Source organism: Condylura cristata, unplaced genomic scaffold, assembly GCF_000260355.1.
Source record: "Condylura cristata isolate star-nosed mole 26May11 unplaced genomic scaffold, ConCri1.0 scaffold00004, whole genome shotgun sequence".
Lineage (NCBI taxonomy): Eukaryota > Metazoa > Chordata > Mammalia > Eulipotyphla > Talpidae > Condylura > Condylura cristata.
Window position 1 is genome coordinate 62,383,021 of NW_004567105.1, and position 17,121 is coordinate 62,400,141.

Consider the following 17,121-nt stretch of genomic DNA (forward strand, 5'->3'; position numbering starts at 1 on the left):
CGGAGCTGCTCGGGGTCCAGGCTTCTGGGGCGACAGCCCCTGCCGCTTCTCGTGTGCAGCGACAGTCGAGCGCAGCAGCCTAGCGGGTGCGAGTGTTTTTCTTTTGTTAATTGTGCCAGGTGTACGAACACTTACTCAAAACTAAACAAAAACTAAACGTGAAGCTTTTGTTTAGTGATTAGTTTTGAGTGTCAGGTGACTTTCACTACTGTTTCTGAGAAAAGGACGACTCTGGACGATTATACTCGGAAGTTAATGAAAGCAGGTTAATGTAATGAACTGTAGCATTGATGAGAATACTAGAAAAAGTTTCTTTGTAGAACTTTTGGCTGTGTTTACTGTGAGTAGGAGATCTCATGTTCCCTTGTGCCTAAGGTATCTCTCAGTGATTTTCCCTGAGAGCCTTATTTTTCACTGCAACTATCACCACGTTTTGAGTTTTTACTATTTAGCTTTTTGTTTTACTTTTATCATCTAAACTTTTATCATCAGAAGCGATTTTGAAAGTTGTGATTTAACCCTTTCTGTATAACATTTTCCCCTTTCACCTTCCCTTTATGAAAATTATTAGGAATGATTCCCTAGAACGTGTAATGAAACAGACAGCTCCACATTTCCGGAATAACTTTTTCAGTTCTTTATTTCCTCCATTGAGGACAATATAGCGCTGGGCAAGGATTTTGTCAGCCTGTTCACTTTAATGTGTCCTGGTACATGTTTGGTATTCATTGCTTGCACCCTTAATTGCTTAGTAAATATTTGTTGAGTGAATTAAACAAATAAACTAGTCTAGGAACCTAGTCATTTGGAGTCTGCAACACAGAGAAGCCTGTCAGCTTTTGCAATTTTTCTAAACAGGCAGGAATCTCCCATTTCCTTTGATACTACATTGTGGTACTTCCAGAAATAATTAGGAATTGAGACACTATAACTTTTCATGAATGATACATTTTTAGATGCTCTGACTCCCTCCCCCCCAAATTTTGGAGTCATTTGAGATCATCAGCTTTTCTCATCTGTATGTAAGTACACCTCACAGGGTGACAAATTAATCATTTTGTGTGTTTGTAGGCAATAGAGATCCTGGAAAGTGGTCAAGGGAATTAAATATATTTATATTATGAAATTACTATTTTTAAATCATGTGCCTTTCTGCCAATACTTAGGACCTTGAATTCAGTGTACTTTAATTTCCCCCATGCTTTCTTTTCCATTTTTATTGAGATACAGGGTTTTCTTACTTTAATAAAGATACTCAAAGAGAATATTCTTTGGATATCAAGGATAGAGTGGAAAAAGACATCAGTGGTCTTTTTTTGTTTTGTTTTGCATCTCCAGGTATTAATTAAGCTTTGTATGCATCTGTTTGGGTCCAGTATTAAGAAGGCAGTTTTAGAGTTGGATGGTCCTTCTGAGGTTTGTTTGAATAGGTGAAAAGTTGTGAGTCTGACTGCAGTATTTGTCCCCAAGTGTTGAGTCCAGTGTGTAGTTGGCTCAATATCCCTGAAGCCTTAAGACAAAAATCGAAGTTTGGTTTGACTTATCAGGTTTCATAAAGCCACTGTTTGTTTGTTGGGCCTATTCAGATTCAAAATTGTTTTATCTTTTAGGTCTGACAGCCAGTATCCTATCAGCCGCTGAGGGTGATGTTGGGGTGATATTAACCAGCAGGTTTTGGGCTGCTTTTGTACATCTTTACTTGGTGTATAAAAGTGACAACTTTTGACAAAATTTTTGTTTTGCTTTTTTTTTTTTAAAGATTTTATTTATTTATGCATACAAGAAATGGTGTGTAGGCCAGATGTGCAGGGATGGGGTGGGAGGATCCACCAGACACAGTGGGGAGCAGAACAGACTATTGACTGAAGTACACTTCTGAGGGAAACAGCTTGTGAGTCAGAAGGCTGCAGCACCATGTGGGTCAACTCCCTGGCCATACGGGGATCAAACGTAAAGTTGAGTGGTTGGTGATAGCTTAACTGTGTTGTTTTTAACCTGCACCACCAGGGAAGACCTATTTTGCATTTAATATTGCATTTTCTAATTCATAAAACTCAAAAGCTCTTTGAAATAAATAGGATATTGTTAATCCCCCCCCCCTTTTTTTTTCTTTTAAGATTTATTTATGCCTACAGAATGAGGGTACAGGCCAGAGGTGCAGGGGGTGAGAGGATTCACCAGAGATAGGGTGGGGAGCAGAACAGGCAGATTGAGGAAATGCATTGGTGAGCAGGCTTTTGCCACGACATATGGATCATCTCAGTGGCAAGAGATTCAACTTATGAAGGGGTTTCCGCTAGCTTCGCAGTGCTGCACTTTAACCCAATGCACCACCAGGGAGGACCCTTGCTAGTCCCATTTTTATCCCCGCCCTCAGTGAGTAACTGAGCATCTACTGTAACCAGGCACTTGAATCATTACTCAAATCCTGAAATGATGGATACTGTCATTTTATGTTTGAGAGGCTCTGAATTTAATTGCTTTCAGATTAGTTAAAAGTTAGCAGTTTGGCCCCTCTTTGGTGGCGCAATGGGGTATGGTGCAGGGCTGCAAACTGGTCGCCGTCTCTTCAGTGGGAGTTCAATCCCTGACCTCCAAGTGACCCACATGGCGTGGCAGACCTCTCCTAGCCTACCTGCTGCTCCCCTCAGCAGTGTTCTTTGTCGATCTGCCTGTTCTCCCCACTCTGTGGTGAATCCTCTCACTTCCCCTGTACCTCTGGCATGTACCCCAGTTCTGTATGCATAAGTAATAAGTCTGAAAAACAAAAGTAGCAGGTTTGCCCATGGTGATTACATCTGAGATGAAAAAAGGCACAAAATGATGTAAAAATAAACTATTAAATATTTTTTAAAAAGTAATAGGTTTGGAGTTAAATGAAGCTTTGGCTGACTCCCAAGTCCTACTTTTTTCCTTTTATACTTAACCCTGTCTCTTCAAAGAACTCAAAGTGTAGTGGAAAAAACTGACAGACACTTTTAAAACACAGGTGTTTTCAAATTAAATGAGGAAATTAAACTCAAGGAATTGAGTTTTTGTTGTTTAAATGCCCTTAGTAGGTGTCCAGTAAATATGTGTTGAACAGATTAGCTGGTCTAGGGACTTAATCATTTAGACTTTTGTTGGTAAATGTGATTTGGCAACACAGAGAATGACTACTGAGGTTTAGGATTAGCTTCAACTAAGTCAAAGTTGTCTAAGAGGAGGTGACCATTCAGGTAAGAGGAAACAAGCACAGAAAGGTTAACATTTGTTTTAGATTTAAAAAAAAAATAATATAATAGTTTATTTTTACAAATCATTTTGTGCCTTTTTCCATCTCAGTTGTAAATCCCCATGGGCTTCCCATCACCAAATCACCCGTGTGCCATCACCATAGTGCATTGCACTTCCTGCCCCCACCGTTTTTGATCCCCATTCCGCTCCTGTAAAGTCTCTCTAGTTTATAGTTGTTTATTATTATTTTCTTCCCTGGTTTTTTTATACTCCTGCCATGAGTGAAACCATCTGATGTTTTCCTTTCCTTTCTGGCTTATTTCACTAAGCATGATCTTTTCAAGCTCCATCCATGTTGCTGTAAAAAGCATGTGTTTATTTACTTACTTGATTGCTGAGTAATATTCCATTGTGTATATGTACCATATCTTTTTAATCCAATCATCTACTTTTGGGCATTTGGGTTGTTTCCATGTCTTACCAATTGTAAACATGGGGGTGCAGGTGTCTTTTTGAGTCAGTGTTTTTGTGTCTTTTGGGTAGATACCTAAGAGTGGGATTGCTGGATCATATGGAAGCTCCATTTTTAGCAGTTTGAGTAACCTCTGTACAGTTTTCCACAGTGGTTGTATTAGTTTGCATTCCCACCAGCAGTGCAGGAGGGTTCCTTTTTTTCCACATCTTCACCAACATTTGTTGTTGCTAGTTGTTTTAAGATGTGCCATTCTCACTGGTGTCAGGTGGTATCTCTTTGTGGTTTTAATTTGCATCTCCTTTATCACAAGTGATGTGGAACATTTTTTCATATGCTTGTTGGCCATCTGCATTTTTCTGCCCTTTTTTTTGAGTTATTTTATTTTTGTTGGGTTTTATCAGTTATTTGTATATCTCTGTGATCAATCCTTTATCGCTAGTTTTGTGTGAGAAATTTTTTTCCCAACCAGTGGGATGTCTGTCTTTTTTTTTGTAATGTCTGTTTTGCTGTACAGAAACTCTTTAACTTGATGCAGTCCCATTTGTTTTATCCTTTCCTTCACTATTGTTGCATTGGGTGCTGTATCTTCAAAGATGTTACTGAAGTGTATGTCGCGTAGTGTTTCACCCATCTTTGCTTCCAGGTATTTTATGGCTTCCGTTCTTATGTCTAGGTCTTTAATCCACTTTAAGTTGATTTTTGTGTATGGTGCAAGGTAGTGATCTAGTTTGTTTTTTGCATGTAGCTTCCCAGTTTTCCCAGCACTATTTGTTGAACAAACTTTCTTGTTCCATTGTATCTTCTTTGCTCCTTTGTCAAAGATTAGCTGCCCATAAACCTGTGGGTTTATATCTTGGTTTCTATTCGAATCCACTGGTCTGTGTGTCTGTTCTTGTTCCAGTACCATACAGTTTTGATTATTATGGCTTTGCATTTGTAGCCATTTTTAATTGTGTGTCTCAAAGGTCAGCATCACTATGTGGCCCCTCCATTGTCTGGGCTTCTTTAAAGTAGTTGGACTTATTCATTGTAGTTGAGGGCTTCAAAGGTGACTATCCCAAAAGAACCTCATGGAAACTATGATTTTTTTTAATTTTATTATTATTATTATTTTTAGTATTTTAGTATTTTCTTTCTATTTTTTATTATTTTTCTTAATGCAAACAAGAACTGGGGTGTACCACAGAGGTGCAGGAGGTGAGAGATTCACCAGACACAGAGTGAGGCGCAGAACAGGCAGATCTACTGAAAATACACTGCTGTTATCCCTTCGTACCACACCTAGTATTAGTTTTTGTAAACTCCTTCATAGCAGAGCACATCTATGACATATATGAATCTGCTGCCATGCTTACTAGCTTCACCTAGTAGGTTACTAGTAACTAAGCTAACATTCTCTTCTGCATGGTTATTCCAATTTTTGAATTGCTGTCTTTATCTTGCAGTATGTTCATGCGGATGCTCCTACCAATAAAACGCTTGCTGGGCTAGTGGTGCAACTTCTCCAGTTCCAGGAAGAAGCCTTTGGGAAGCATGTTACCAACCCCGCATTCACCAAACTCCCAGTAAGTATTATTTTAACTCTGGGGCATCTTCAATTTTTGAGTGCAGCTTGTGGCAGTTTACTTTGCTGCTGCCTTTTTTTAGGTTGAATTTTTACCTATATACTATTGCTTTTTTTTACTGTAGTAAGCTCTTTCTGAGCCATTGAATATTTATATTAAACATCACAAAAACACATTATGTAGACTTAACTGTAACATTTACTATGCTGTCTTGCTATGCTTGCTACTATAGCAAGTCTTTTCCATGATTCTGTATAACTGGCATGTTAAATGTTTTGGGGGTTGTGTGTGTGTGTGTGTGTGTTTTTAAAAAGATTTATTTATACATACAAGAACTGGGGTACAGGCCAGATTGGGGGGTTAGAGGAATCACCTGAGACAGAGTGGGGAACAGAATAGGCAGATCTACTGAAATACACTGCTAAGGGGAGCAGCGGGCGAGACAGGAGAGGTCTGCCATGCCATGTGGGTTAGTTGCCTGGCAGGGATCAAACTTAATGCAGCAGCAGCTGGTGATAGCTTGATCTTTAACTCCTGGGCAAACAGAGAGTCCCCACTTAATAATTTCTGCCCAGTAAGTGTGACAAGCTTATGACAAGGATTTCATGAACTTGTTCAGTTTGTTTAATGGAAAGAGTGGGAGTTGAAGGACTGTCACTAAGTGGCCTTTTTGTTTGTGTGTGTGAAGATTTATTTATTTATGAATACAGAATTGGGGTACAGGCCAGAGGTGCAGGGGCAGTGAGATGCTTCACCAAAGACAGAGTGGGGAGCAGAACAGGCAGATCAACAAAGTACATTGCTGAGGGGATCAGCGGGTGGATCAAGAGAGGTCTGCTGTGCCATGTGGGTCACCTCTGGGGCAGGTATTGAACCATGCTGAGGAGGTTTTAGCTTCTTAGTGCTGTGCTTTAACTCGCTGTGCCACCAGGGAACGCCTGGTGGCCTTTTTTTACCCCCACTTTCAGTAAACTGTACTAAGTAATTTTAGGGAAAAGGAATTTAATAAAAGACTAAATAATTGTTGGAAAAGGAGTTTAACCTAATTGTTAGTTTTGTAACTGTTCTCTGAGGAGTACCAGAAGTGACAAGAACTGGAAGGGGATGAGTAGATTGTGAAGATTTAAGGGCAATCTGTTGTCTTCAAGTATCACTTTGAAGAGTTTTTCCTGGTAGTCTTAATTTTGAGCTTTCTGCTTCTGAAAGAGTTTTAATGCAAAGAAACATTAGAAAACCATTGGGTTCAGTGAACATTATGATTGCTCCAATTTCTGTTATTTTATGATCTATACCTGGTAATAGTATAGCTTTGGAACAGACATACTAAATTGTGTGCTTTATTGAATGGTAGAGGGAAAAAGAGCAAAATACTTCTGCAGGGCCTCCCTGATGGCATAAGGGTTAAAGATTTTGTTAATCAAGCTTATTGCCAGTCACTGCAGCATGAATTTGATCCCTGGCTGGCCAGGGAGCTAACTCACATGGTACAGCAGACCTCTTCTGTTGCTCTCATTGCTGCCCTCAGCAGTGTCTTTCAGTAAATCTGCCTGTTCACCTCCCCTGGACCTCTGGCCTATACCCCAGTTCTTGTATGCATAAATAAATAAATATTAAAAAACAAAACAAAACTGGGGAGGCCCTCCCTGGTGGTGCAGCACTGCACACCCGCCGCAGCTGCTTCAGTGCGAGCTTGATCCCCGGCCCCGAAGGTGATCCACATTGCGCAGCAGACCTCTCCTGCCTTCCTTGCTGTTCCCCTCAGCAGTGTACTTTGTTGATCTGCTTGTTCTGCTTCCCACTCTGTCTCTGGTGAATCCTCTCCCACTCCTGTACCTCTGGCTTGTACACTAGTTCTGTATGCATAAATAAATCTTTCCAAAAAATCCTTATGGGGAAAGAATCACCGGTTTTATTAGTCATCATGGGGGACAGTAATAGTCTGTTGATCACTTGAGAAGTTGGTAGTATCCATGGGGCCTGGTCTATTTGGCAGGGAGGGTGTAACTGTGGAGACATCACTCTGTACTGTAGGTTTCTTTAGAATAAGGATATTGCCTTAACAAATATAGTGATCAAATTTAGGAAACATTTTGATATAATACCATTATCTACTATGTCATCAGTCTCCACAATTGTCTCAAAAATGTCCTTTATAAGATCTTTACCAAGATGACATGGTTTATTATGTCTTCTACTCTTAATTCATTTTAAATAGTTATACCTGCCATTGCCAATCCTAATTTAGAGCTTTTAAGCACACAGGCAAACACAATGTTTGTAAAATTTTTCCATGTTACTTAGAGCTGTAATTTTTTTTTTTTTTTTAAGATTATTTGCTTATGCATACAGATCTGGGGTACAGGCCAGAGGTGCAGGGGCAGTTGGAGGATTCACCAGAGACAGAGTGGGGAGCAGAACAGGCAGATTGACTGAAATACACTGCTGAGGGGAGCAGGGGGCGGGTCAGGAGAGGTCTGCCTCGCCATGTGGTCACCTCCAGGGCAGGCGGGAATCGAACTCATGCGGAAGTGGTCTCAGCTTCTTAGTGCAGTGCTTTAACCCGCTGCGCCACCAGGGAGGGCCATTAGAGCTGTAATTTTTTCAGTCTTGTTGCTGTTTAAAGAGTTGGTACATTTTTTTTCTCCAAGAGACAGATGGTAAATATTTTAGATTTTTAACCATACGGACTCTGTCACTACTCAGTTGTGTTGTAGTATAAAAATAGTCAAAGATAAAACGTAAATGAGTATACTTGTTCAAATAAGTTTGTTTAAAAATTTGACAGCTTGGTTGTAATTTGGCAACCGTTGCTGTATAGTATTCCAGTATGAGGATATCCCATGAATTTGTCTTTTTTTTTTTTTTTTTAAACAAGATATATTTATTTAATTATACAGAATTGGGATACAAGCCAGAGGTGCAGGGGCAGTTGGAGGATTCACCAGAGACAGAGTGGGGAGCAGAACAGGCAGATTGAGGAAAAACAATGCTGAGGGAACAGTGGGTGAGATAGGAGAGGTCGCCTGCCCATTGTGGGTTACCTCCCTAGCCAGGGGCTCAAACTCCTGCTGAAGTGGCTGCCTCTAGCCTCATATACTGTACTTTAACCCGTTGCACCACCAGGGAGGGCTCTTGTTATCCTTTCTATCATTAATGAGCTTCTACTGTTTAAGGCTTTCTATAAACAATGCTGCTGTAAATGTTTATATATATATGTTTTTGTAAACATAGCTATTTCTTTTGGTTATGGCCTTAGTAATATAATTACTTGATTATGTTTGTATGCAAGTTCAGTTTTAGTAGATCTGCCAGAGCAATGGTACCCATTTATACTTCCACAGACAATATGTAAGAGTTCTGATTTTCTACTTTATCACCAATGCTTGGTAGTTACCTGGTTTTTTTAGGGTTTTTGGTGAATTTGTGGTAAGGTTATATTTTCAGTTGCTGATGACTAATGACTTGAGCACCCTTTCATAATTACCATCTCTGTTCTGGTTAATGAATTGCTGTTCAAATATTTGGTATCCTTCTTTGTTGCAATTTTTTTTTTTGGAACGGGAGCCCTTGATAGAGTCATGACACTTCCCATTTTAATTTGGATCTTACCACTGAAAAAATGAAGCCCTCAGTTTTGCACTTAAGTCATCATTTCTCCCTGTGGTAGGTGATAGAAGTTACGGTTTCTCAAGTTTATTATCTGTTGAGAAGTTGACCTTACCCTTAGTTGACTAGACATTTTATTTTTCTAGTCTTCTCAATATGTGTTTTTCAGTAGCATCAGCCTGAATTGTGAAATGATTTTAGTATAATTGAAAACAAAGACTTTTTTTTTTTTAATAAATATGACTTTTTAATTTATTTATTCACATGGAACTGGGGTACAGGCCAGAGATTTGGAGGGTGAGAGGCTTCACCAGAGACAGCGGGGAACAGAAAAGGCAGATCGATGAAGTACACTGCTGAGGGGAGCAGCGGGCGGGTCAGGAGAGGTCTGCCTTGTCATGGGGATCCCCTCCAGGGCAGGCGGGAATCGAACTCATGCGGAAGTGGCTTTAGCTTCTCAGTGCTGTGCCTTAACCCGCCCGAAAACAAGACATTTTTTACAGATTACCTCAATTGACAGTCATCTGCTGAATATGGTATTAAAAGATTTATTTTTAAAGAATTTTTTATTTATGCATACAAGAACTCTGGGGTACAGACCAGAGTTGCAGGGGAGGAGAGAGGAATTCACCTAAGACGTAGGGCACAGAACAGGCAGATTGACAAGATACTCTGCTGAGGGGAGCAGCGGGCGAGACAGGAGAGGTCTGCCGTGCCTTGTGGATCACTTCTGGGGCCAAGAATCAAACTTGCACTGAAGTGACTGTGGCTCACTTGCAGTGCTGTATCCTAACCCATTGCACCACCAGATGAACAAGGAAATATTTTTAAATCCTGTTCTAGAAAAAATTCTTTGGGGCTTTCCCTGTGGCGTAATAGGTTAAAGCAGAACACTACAAAGCTGGCTGCAGCCCTTCATCACGAGTTCAGACCCTAACCAGGGAGGTGACCCATGTGGCACAGCAGACCTCTGCTCTCTCACCCGCTACTCCCTTCAACAGTGTACTTCCTCCATCTGCCTGTTCTGCTCCTTATTCTGTCTCTAGTGAATGCTCTCACTCCCCACGCCTCTGACCTGTACCCTAGTTCTGTATGCATAAATAAGAAAATCTTTGAAACAAAGAAAAAATTCTTTATACTTCAGTTTGTTCCATAAAGTATTTAAGGAGCTTGTTTGATTGGCAGTTATTATATTTTTGAGTGTATAACACTTACAGGATTTAGAGAGGTAATTTTGTCAGTAATTTTGTCTTATGTGTAACTTGTATTGTTTTAGGCAAAATGTTTCATGGATTTCAAAGCTGGAGGTACCTTGTGCCACATTCTTGGAGCTGCTTACAAGTATAAAAATGAACAGGGATGGTAAGTTCTTGTATTTATTTACATTTATTATGATATTTAAGTTACATCATGTTAAATCTTAACTCCATCTTAAAGAGATTTCTATAAGCACATTGTGATTAATTGCAAAGTTTCTTATTCTATACATCTGAATTTGTGCCTGCATTCAAGAAAATACTCGTTACTGCATTTATTAGGCAGTAACGAGTAACATAATTTATTATGTTTCATGTGGTTGTGTAGTGATTGTAGATGGGTGTACCTTACTAGCAAATTAGAAGGCAGGCTATTGCAAATTATGTGTGTGTTGGGCACTTAGAGTGTGCTGAAAGAGCAGCTTTAAGGTGTTTTAATGAACCAGGCCTTCAGAATGAGAGTCACCTAATTTGCCTTCCTTTCGACACAAATTAAAGGAAGCTATTCATGGGCGTACAAGTCATTGCCTAGGTGAGTTGGGTATTCCTTGTTGTTGACCCTACAGTTTTATTTGTCACTTCACCCTTCCTTTTTTGAGGGCGTCTTTCTTCATGATTTCTTCCTTTTCTTTCTTGAACTCTGGGATTTCCATCTCAGTGTGGGCAATTTAGCTGCTTAAGATTGATGAAAGTTCATCTGTTTTGAGCTCATGGGTAGTAGGGGACTCAGTTTTCCTTGGGTGAGATTTAATGGGAAGGGTGCTGGAATGTATTGACTTGAAGTTGTTTGATGGTTTTAGTTGCATTGTCCATGTGTGGTTTATCACCTTATCTTTCCAGGAAAATAATCATATAATTTGGGTATAATCACACAAATGTGTAAATGATTTATAGTAAATATAATTCTCACAAATGCAGTATTTACATATGGGTGGGTAATAATAGTCTTTAATTAAGTCAACCTGAGGGCTTGTTACTATTAGAGTTAGCTTTCTGTGTTTGTTTGTTTGTTTGTTTGTTTTTTTCCTTCAGACCTGTTTCCAGCTCTGGTATTACATCTCTTACCAATACATGCCCCAGTCTAGGAATTCTTTCCTTTGTTTTCTTCAATTTGTATCCTACTTCCTGACCTAGACTTGTGAGGACATAGTCTTAAAGTGGAGTGATTTTATTCTAGGTCACATGTTGTGAAAGTCACTTTGTACATCTCAGCAGATTGAAATATTTTTATCTAAAAAAATTGGGGGGAAAGAAAAAAATAAATAGCATCTTTAAATTAAAAGCAGATCTAACCTAAAAATAGAAATAAAGAATAGGGTTAGAGAGTAAAAGGAATGAGGGATAAATTTTTTTTCACATCTTTTTATTCAGGTTGTACTCAGAATCACCCCCAGGTTTGAGACACCTAATTGCAGAACATCTTTCCTCAGTTTTGTTCCTTGTTACACACTTGTTGGGAATGGGTCATTTACACTCGGAGAGTGAATATTTTAGTAACCATCTGCACATTTGGACATATGAATGGTGACCTGCTTGACAGTGCCTCTGATTTGCCCCATGCCCAGCATACTCCTCTGAACCTTGTTTGTGGTCTCCAATTGAACCTCATAGAACTTCACTTCAAATTTTGCCAGTTTTGTCACTGTGGTCAAATTCATTTCCTCTTGTCTTTTTGGTTCTGTGTTTTATTTACTTTCTGCTTTCTTTTAGCTTCTATTGATAACAAGCTGGACTATCATGTAAGTAAGGTAGAGTAGGAATACCTAGTGATACTAGAATGTTTGTGACTAGACCAGACCATTAATATTAAAATCCTAGAATAATTAGAGTGTTTGAGCTTGATCTTTCTGGATGTCTCTCAACAGAAACAATTGGTATGATGATTCTGACATATGATGTCAGATATGTCACATATAATGTGAATCTAAAATTATTTTGTGAGAGAGTAAATATAAACTAAGTTGAACTAAATACAAAAGAGAAATGTCAGTTTCCTCTTTCACAGTGATTAAAATTTTGTTTATACTTTCTTACAGTTCTGAACAGATGATTACACATAATCATGATTTATGTCTTTCAAAGAGATTAGTAATTGAAAATAATTTGTATTGGGGCCTCCCTTTAATTTGTATTGGGGGCTCCCTGACGGTGTAAGGGGTTAAGCACAGCACTGTGGAGCTATCCGCAGTCACTGCAGCATGAGTTCCGTCCCCATCCAGGGAGGTGACCCACATGGCACAGCAGACCTCTCTCACCTGCTGCTCCCCTCAACAGTGCATTTCAGTAGAGTTGCCTGTTCTGCTCCCCACTGTCTTTGGTGAATCCTCTCAACCCCAACACCTCTGGCCTACACTCAGTTCTATGCAAAAATATAGTTTAAAAAAATAATATTTTAAAAAGAACTACAACTCTAATGTACAAATGTACACTATTAACAAAAAGGACTGTATGCAACAAATGTCAGCTGCATAAGGGAAAGTGAAGGTCACAATGAGACAAATCCTAAATTTTATGCTGAGTCTAGTTCATTACAGCCAAAAAAACCTTACCTCTTTCCCAGGAGTTAAACCCATTCTCTAGGATCCATTGTTGATTATTTTTATTCAGGTTATATTTTTTATATAACTTCAGGGATGAGAACATTCTTCAGTATTTTCAAAAGAGGTGACAAATTTGGAATATTATGTCTAGAGGAGGTCTTTTTTTTAACCTCATAGGTGACTTTTTTTTTTTTTTTTTTTGAAGGAGGTCCTTTTGACAGACTCTTAAGTATTGTCTTATATTGAAAGACTGCTGTTAGGAAATGGCCAGTAGATTGTCAGAGAAATTCCAAGTGGAACATTTATTGGTAAATAAGCCCTTAGAGGAAACCTTAGAGTAGAAAAGGCCAAAGGTTTTAAAAGCCAGTACGAAAGAAAATGTGTTCGTTTGTTGTCTTTCTCTCTAGGACTTTGGTAGCATAGGGTAACACTATCTCTTTCAACAATTTTCTTTCCTTTTAAAGAGCCCTATGAGACCTGCTGAGTTAACTTTTAACTGAAATTTTCAGATAGAATTATAAGGAATTAAGAGATTTAGGTTGAAATCATCAGAGACATAATGCGTAAAATACAAAGTCTTGTCAGTAATCTTCCACTAAAATCTATACAAATTTATTCTCTTCAGTACTGACAATGTACCTTTTCCCTTCTTACTGGCTAGCTGTGTATTTGTATATTGTGTATTTAAATCAACTTTACATCTTTGTCAATCTGAGATAGATTGAAAAAAGTTTTGTAATTTGTTTAATTTGCATTTCTTTTATGAGTAGCCTTTGAGTAACTGTCCATATTATGAAGATCAAAATTTTTTAAATTATTTTTCAAAATAAGTCAGACAAAATATTTATCTTAAAGATTGTAGTATAATTTCTCTGGCCTTCTTATGGACCTTTATCTTTATTGTGCTTAAAGAACCACTGTTGGCTATGAAGGGGTTGTCCCACTTAGTAATTTGGTAATCTATTGTCTCTCCAGTTAATAGAAATTGTTTGGAATTTCTGTCAGTCTTATCCCTTCCTCAGAAGAGGTTGGAGTAGAGGGAGCATACTAAAAACCCAGAAATAAAGGATTTAAGGGAAATTTTTCTATGCAAGGTTAAAATGCCATTTTAAAAGTTTTTATTGGTTCTGTTTGAAATTTGCTTTCAGTGAACACTTAGACTTAATTTCTTAACTGAAATTACTTTGGAAAACATCTCAAATCTTGTGCTAACAAAGTATGAAAATGTCATAATAAATATTAGACCCACTTATGTTATGATCTAATTGGGTCTATTTATGTTGACCACTAGACTGTGTAAGAAAACTTTACCCCAGAATTGGTCCTTGCTCTCAAGGCATTTAATAAGATATTTCACCAACATGTTGTTTTCACCAACATGATTCTCTAGGGGGCTCCAGGGGACAGTGTGCGTGGATGTAACAACAGGGTATGTTAGGGACATGAAAGAAGACAGAAATCGCTCCATCGAGTAAGTGATATATGGACTGATTCCAAAAGTGATGGTAGCAAGCCCAAACCCAGAATAGTGACATCCTGGGTAGGCTGCAGTGTTTAGAAAAGAGTGGAGGAATCAATAGCATCTCCAAGATGGTAGATTCAGACTGCTTGATTCTAGCTAGTACATAATAGTCTGCTTAAATAAAATAGTAACAGTAAGCAGACTAAGCATAAACAATACTCTAAACTTTTAACATATTTGCCATATTTAACTTGCACAAAAACCCACAGTGGGCTATTGATCTCAGGAAGAAATTGATCCTTAAGGTTTGCAAATAACTCAAGTTGACATAAAGATGGGGCCAGACATTTTGTCTCTACAGCCCGCTTAATTACTGAATTGTATTCCTCTCCCCGGAATTAAAATGGAGTAAAAACAAAGTGAATTGTGAATAAAAAACATGGAGAAAGAGGCATTCAAATTTGTAAATATTCGGCCCTCCCTGGTGGTGCAATGGGTTAAAGTGCAGCACTACGAAGCTAGCTTATCCTCAGATCCTCAGCATGAGTTTGATTCCCAGCCAGGATGGTGACCCCTATGGCACAGCAGACCTCTCCTGCCTCACACACTGCTTCCCTCAGTGGTGTACTTAGTCGATCAGCCTATTCTGCTCCCCACCCTGTCTCTTGTGAATCCCCTCACTGACCGCAGCTCATGTCCTGAACCCCAGTTCTATATGCACAAATCTTTTTTTTTTAAAGTGAATATTTAGACACATAGAAATGACTAAGAATATTAGGCAATATCAAAATGTTATGCTATGTACTTAGATAAATGAACATTGAGAAGAGGTTTTAAATTAAGGAAAATAGGGCCCTTCCTGGTGGTACAGTGGGTTAAAGCACAGCACTATGAAGCTCTCCACAGCCACTGCTCCATGAGTTCCATCCCCTGGGAAGGGAGGAGACCCATATGGTAGAGCTGCAGACCTCTCCTATCTCACCTCCTGTTCCCTTCAGCAGTGTATTTCAGTCAGTTTGCCTATTCTGCTCCCCACCCTGTTTCTATTGAATCCTCCTACCCTCCCCCCCCCACACCTCTGGCTTATAACCCCAGTTCTTTATAAATAAATAAATCTTTAAGGAAAATAGGTGAATTTTACCACAGTTAGGATTGCAGTAAGTTTGAAGATTCATTTTCTTGTGACTATAGATCTCAAGACCAGAACACTGAAGAAGGATGTGGTGATTACTTGAAATGATGGAGAAGGGGGAAAAGGAATGTTGAGATAAAATAGTTTAGAATTTAGAAGAATACTAAATTGACAAGAAAAGAAGATAAAGGAATTAAGGCAACTAGTAGAAGAAACCTGTCAAAAACCAAGAAATTGATGGGAATAGCTAAACAATCATCAAATTAATTTTTCCCTCAGCTTTATAGACATATAATTGATAAAATAAATTTGGCTGGCTTTTAAAGGGCATTTTTAAAGTAGTTTACTCAGTTACTCTGGTATTTTTTTTAAAAAGATTTACTTATTTTTATGCATACTAGAATGGGATAACAGGCCAGAGGTTGGGGGGTGTGTGAGAGGGTTCAACAGAGACAGAGTGGGGAGCAGAACAGGCAGATTGACTGAAATACACTGCTGAGGGGAGCAGTGGGCAGGACAGGAGAGGTCTGCTGCACTGTGTGGGTCAACTCCTTGGCTGGGGATTAAACTCAGGACACAACGGCTGCAGATGGCCGTGCAAAAAAACCCTTATACCACCAGGGAGGCTCCTCAGCTATTCTAGTGTTACCCATAGTATTTTTAATTCTCTTAACGCACCATGCTCAGTATTCATGGTAGCATTAGACAGTTCCTAAAGAAATACTAATATTTTCTTTTATCTCTTTATACTTTAGAAGGCTGTGGAGTCATATTATTTATTGCTGCTTTTCCTTCCACATTCTAATGTCAGATACTTAGAATTTTTGTATAATGGCCCAAAATTAGGATTTCACTTGGGGTATGACTTCAGTAAGTACAGTTAACCATGGCCAGGTGTGGATTAGCATAATAAAATTAATATAAGGGGTTTGATTGTGGTACCAAATTTATCTAGTTACTAAGCCTGTCTAGAACTTTTGCTGTGTGATCTAAGAGTTAATCAGTTATGGCAGGCAGATGCAGTCTGTTTTGATATGCAAGCACATGCTTTCCTCAAGATTATTCCTCTTCTCTGTCCAGTCATTTAAATGCTTTGTGTAGTTTTACATCCTCTTACAGTAAAGCACCATTATAGCTTAGAATACTTGTTTTCCTTTACAACTCCTACTACCTTGTTTTACTAATACATAGTAGCCATTACAGCAATATTTGTAGATTTTTCCCTGGGTCTTCCCACATTATGCAATCCCAGGGAAAGGGGTAATATATCAGTTTGTCAGATTTGAAAATGTACAACTCAGTCTTCATAATTGTAAAAATTATGCCTTAACCCTATCCCTTGGGACCTCTCTTGGAAGAAAGACTGGCCTGAGACTGATATTCTGTTATGGACATGATTACTATGTTATTTTTAATAATATGTTTGGCTTGGATTACTACCAGGTACCACATAACCTCAGATTAAGGAATAAACTCTGCTTTTGATCATTTTGTGGCTGGTTAGAAATAGTATTTGACAAAATCTAGTCTGTTTAAATAAATGCATTTATCTTATGATTGTATTAAAATTTAAGTACCTGATATTTGTCCAAGAGAAAATTGTTGAATTAAAAAAAGTAACTTTTAAGACTATATAGACAGGCCTTACTTACACTTGACCAATAAATATACTGCTGTTAGATCATTATACTACTTTTCTGTAAGATATGACAATCTTAGATTTAAGGAAAACAGGCTATTTTAGAAATTGGTACACTTACTGGAGAGGATCTAAATTTCATGAAGTTTAATGCGTTATTTGACAACTGTACTTTTCTAATACTGCTGAGAATACCCTCATATATTTTATAGAGCTATTTTAATTTCCAA

The 17,121-nt window shown here is 38.5% G+C and overlaps 1 protein-coding gene across 3 annotated transcripts in view; it reads left to right on the forward strand.

Moving 5' to 3' along the window:
• Positions 1 to 17,121, forward strand: part of SMARCC1 (SWI/SNF related, matrix associated, actin dependent regulator of chromatin, subfamily c, member 1) — a 129,823-nt gene that overhangs the window by 496 nt on the left and 112,206 nt on the right. For all 3 annotated transcript variants that reach the window (XM_004676221.1, XM_012720447.1, XM_012720448.1), the window contains exons 2-3: positions 5,137 to 5,256; positions 10,139 to 10,224. In XM_004676221.1, the coding sequence (XP_004676278.1) occupies positions 5,137 to 5,256; positions 10,139 to 10,224 (206 nt within the window). The remainder of the gene's footprint in view (positions 1 to 5,136; positions 5,257 to 10,138; positions 10,225 to 17,121) is intronic.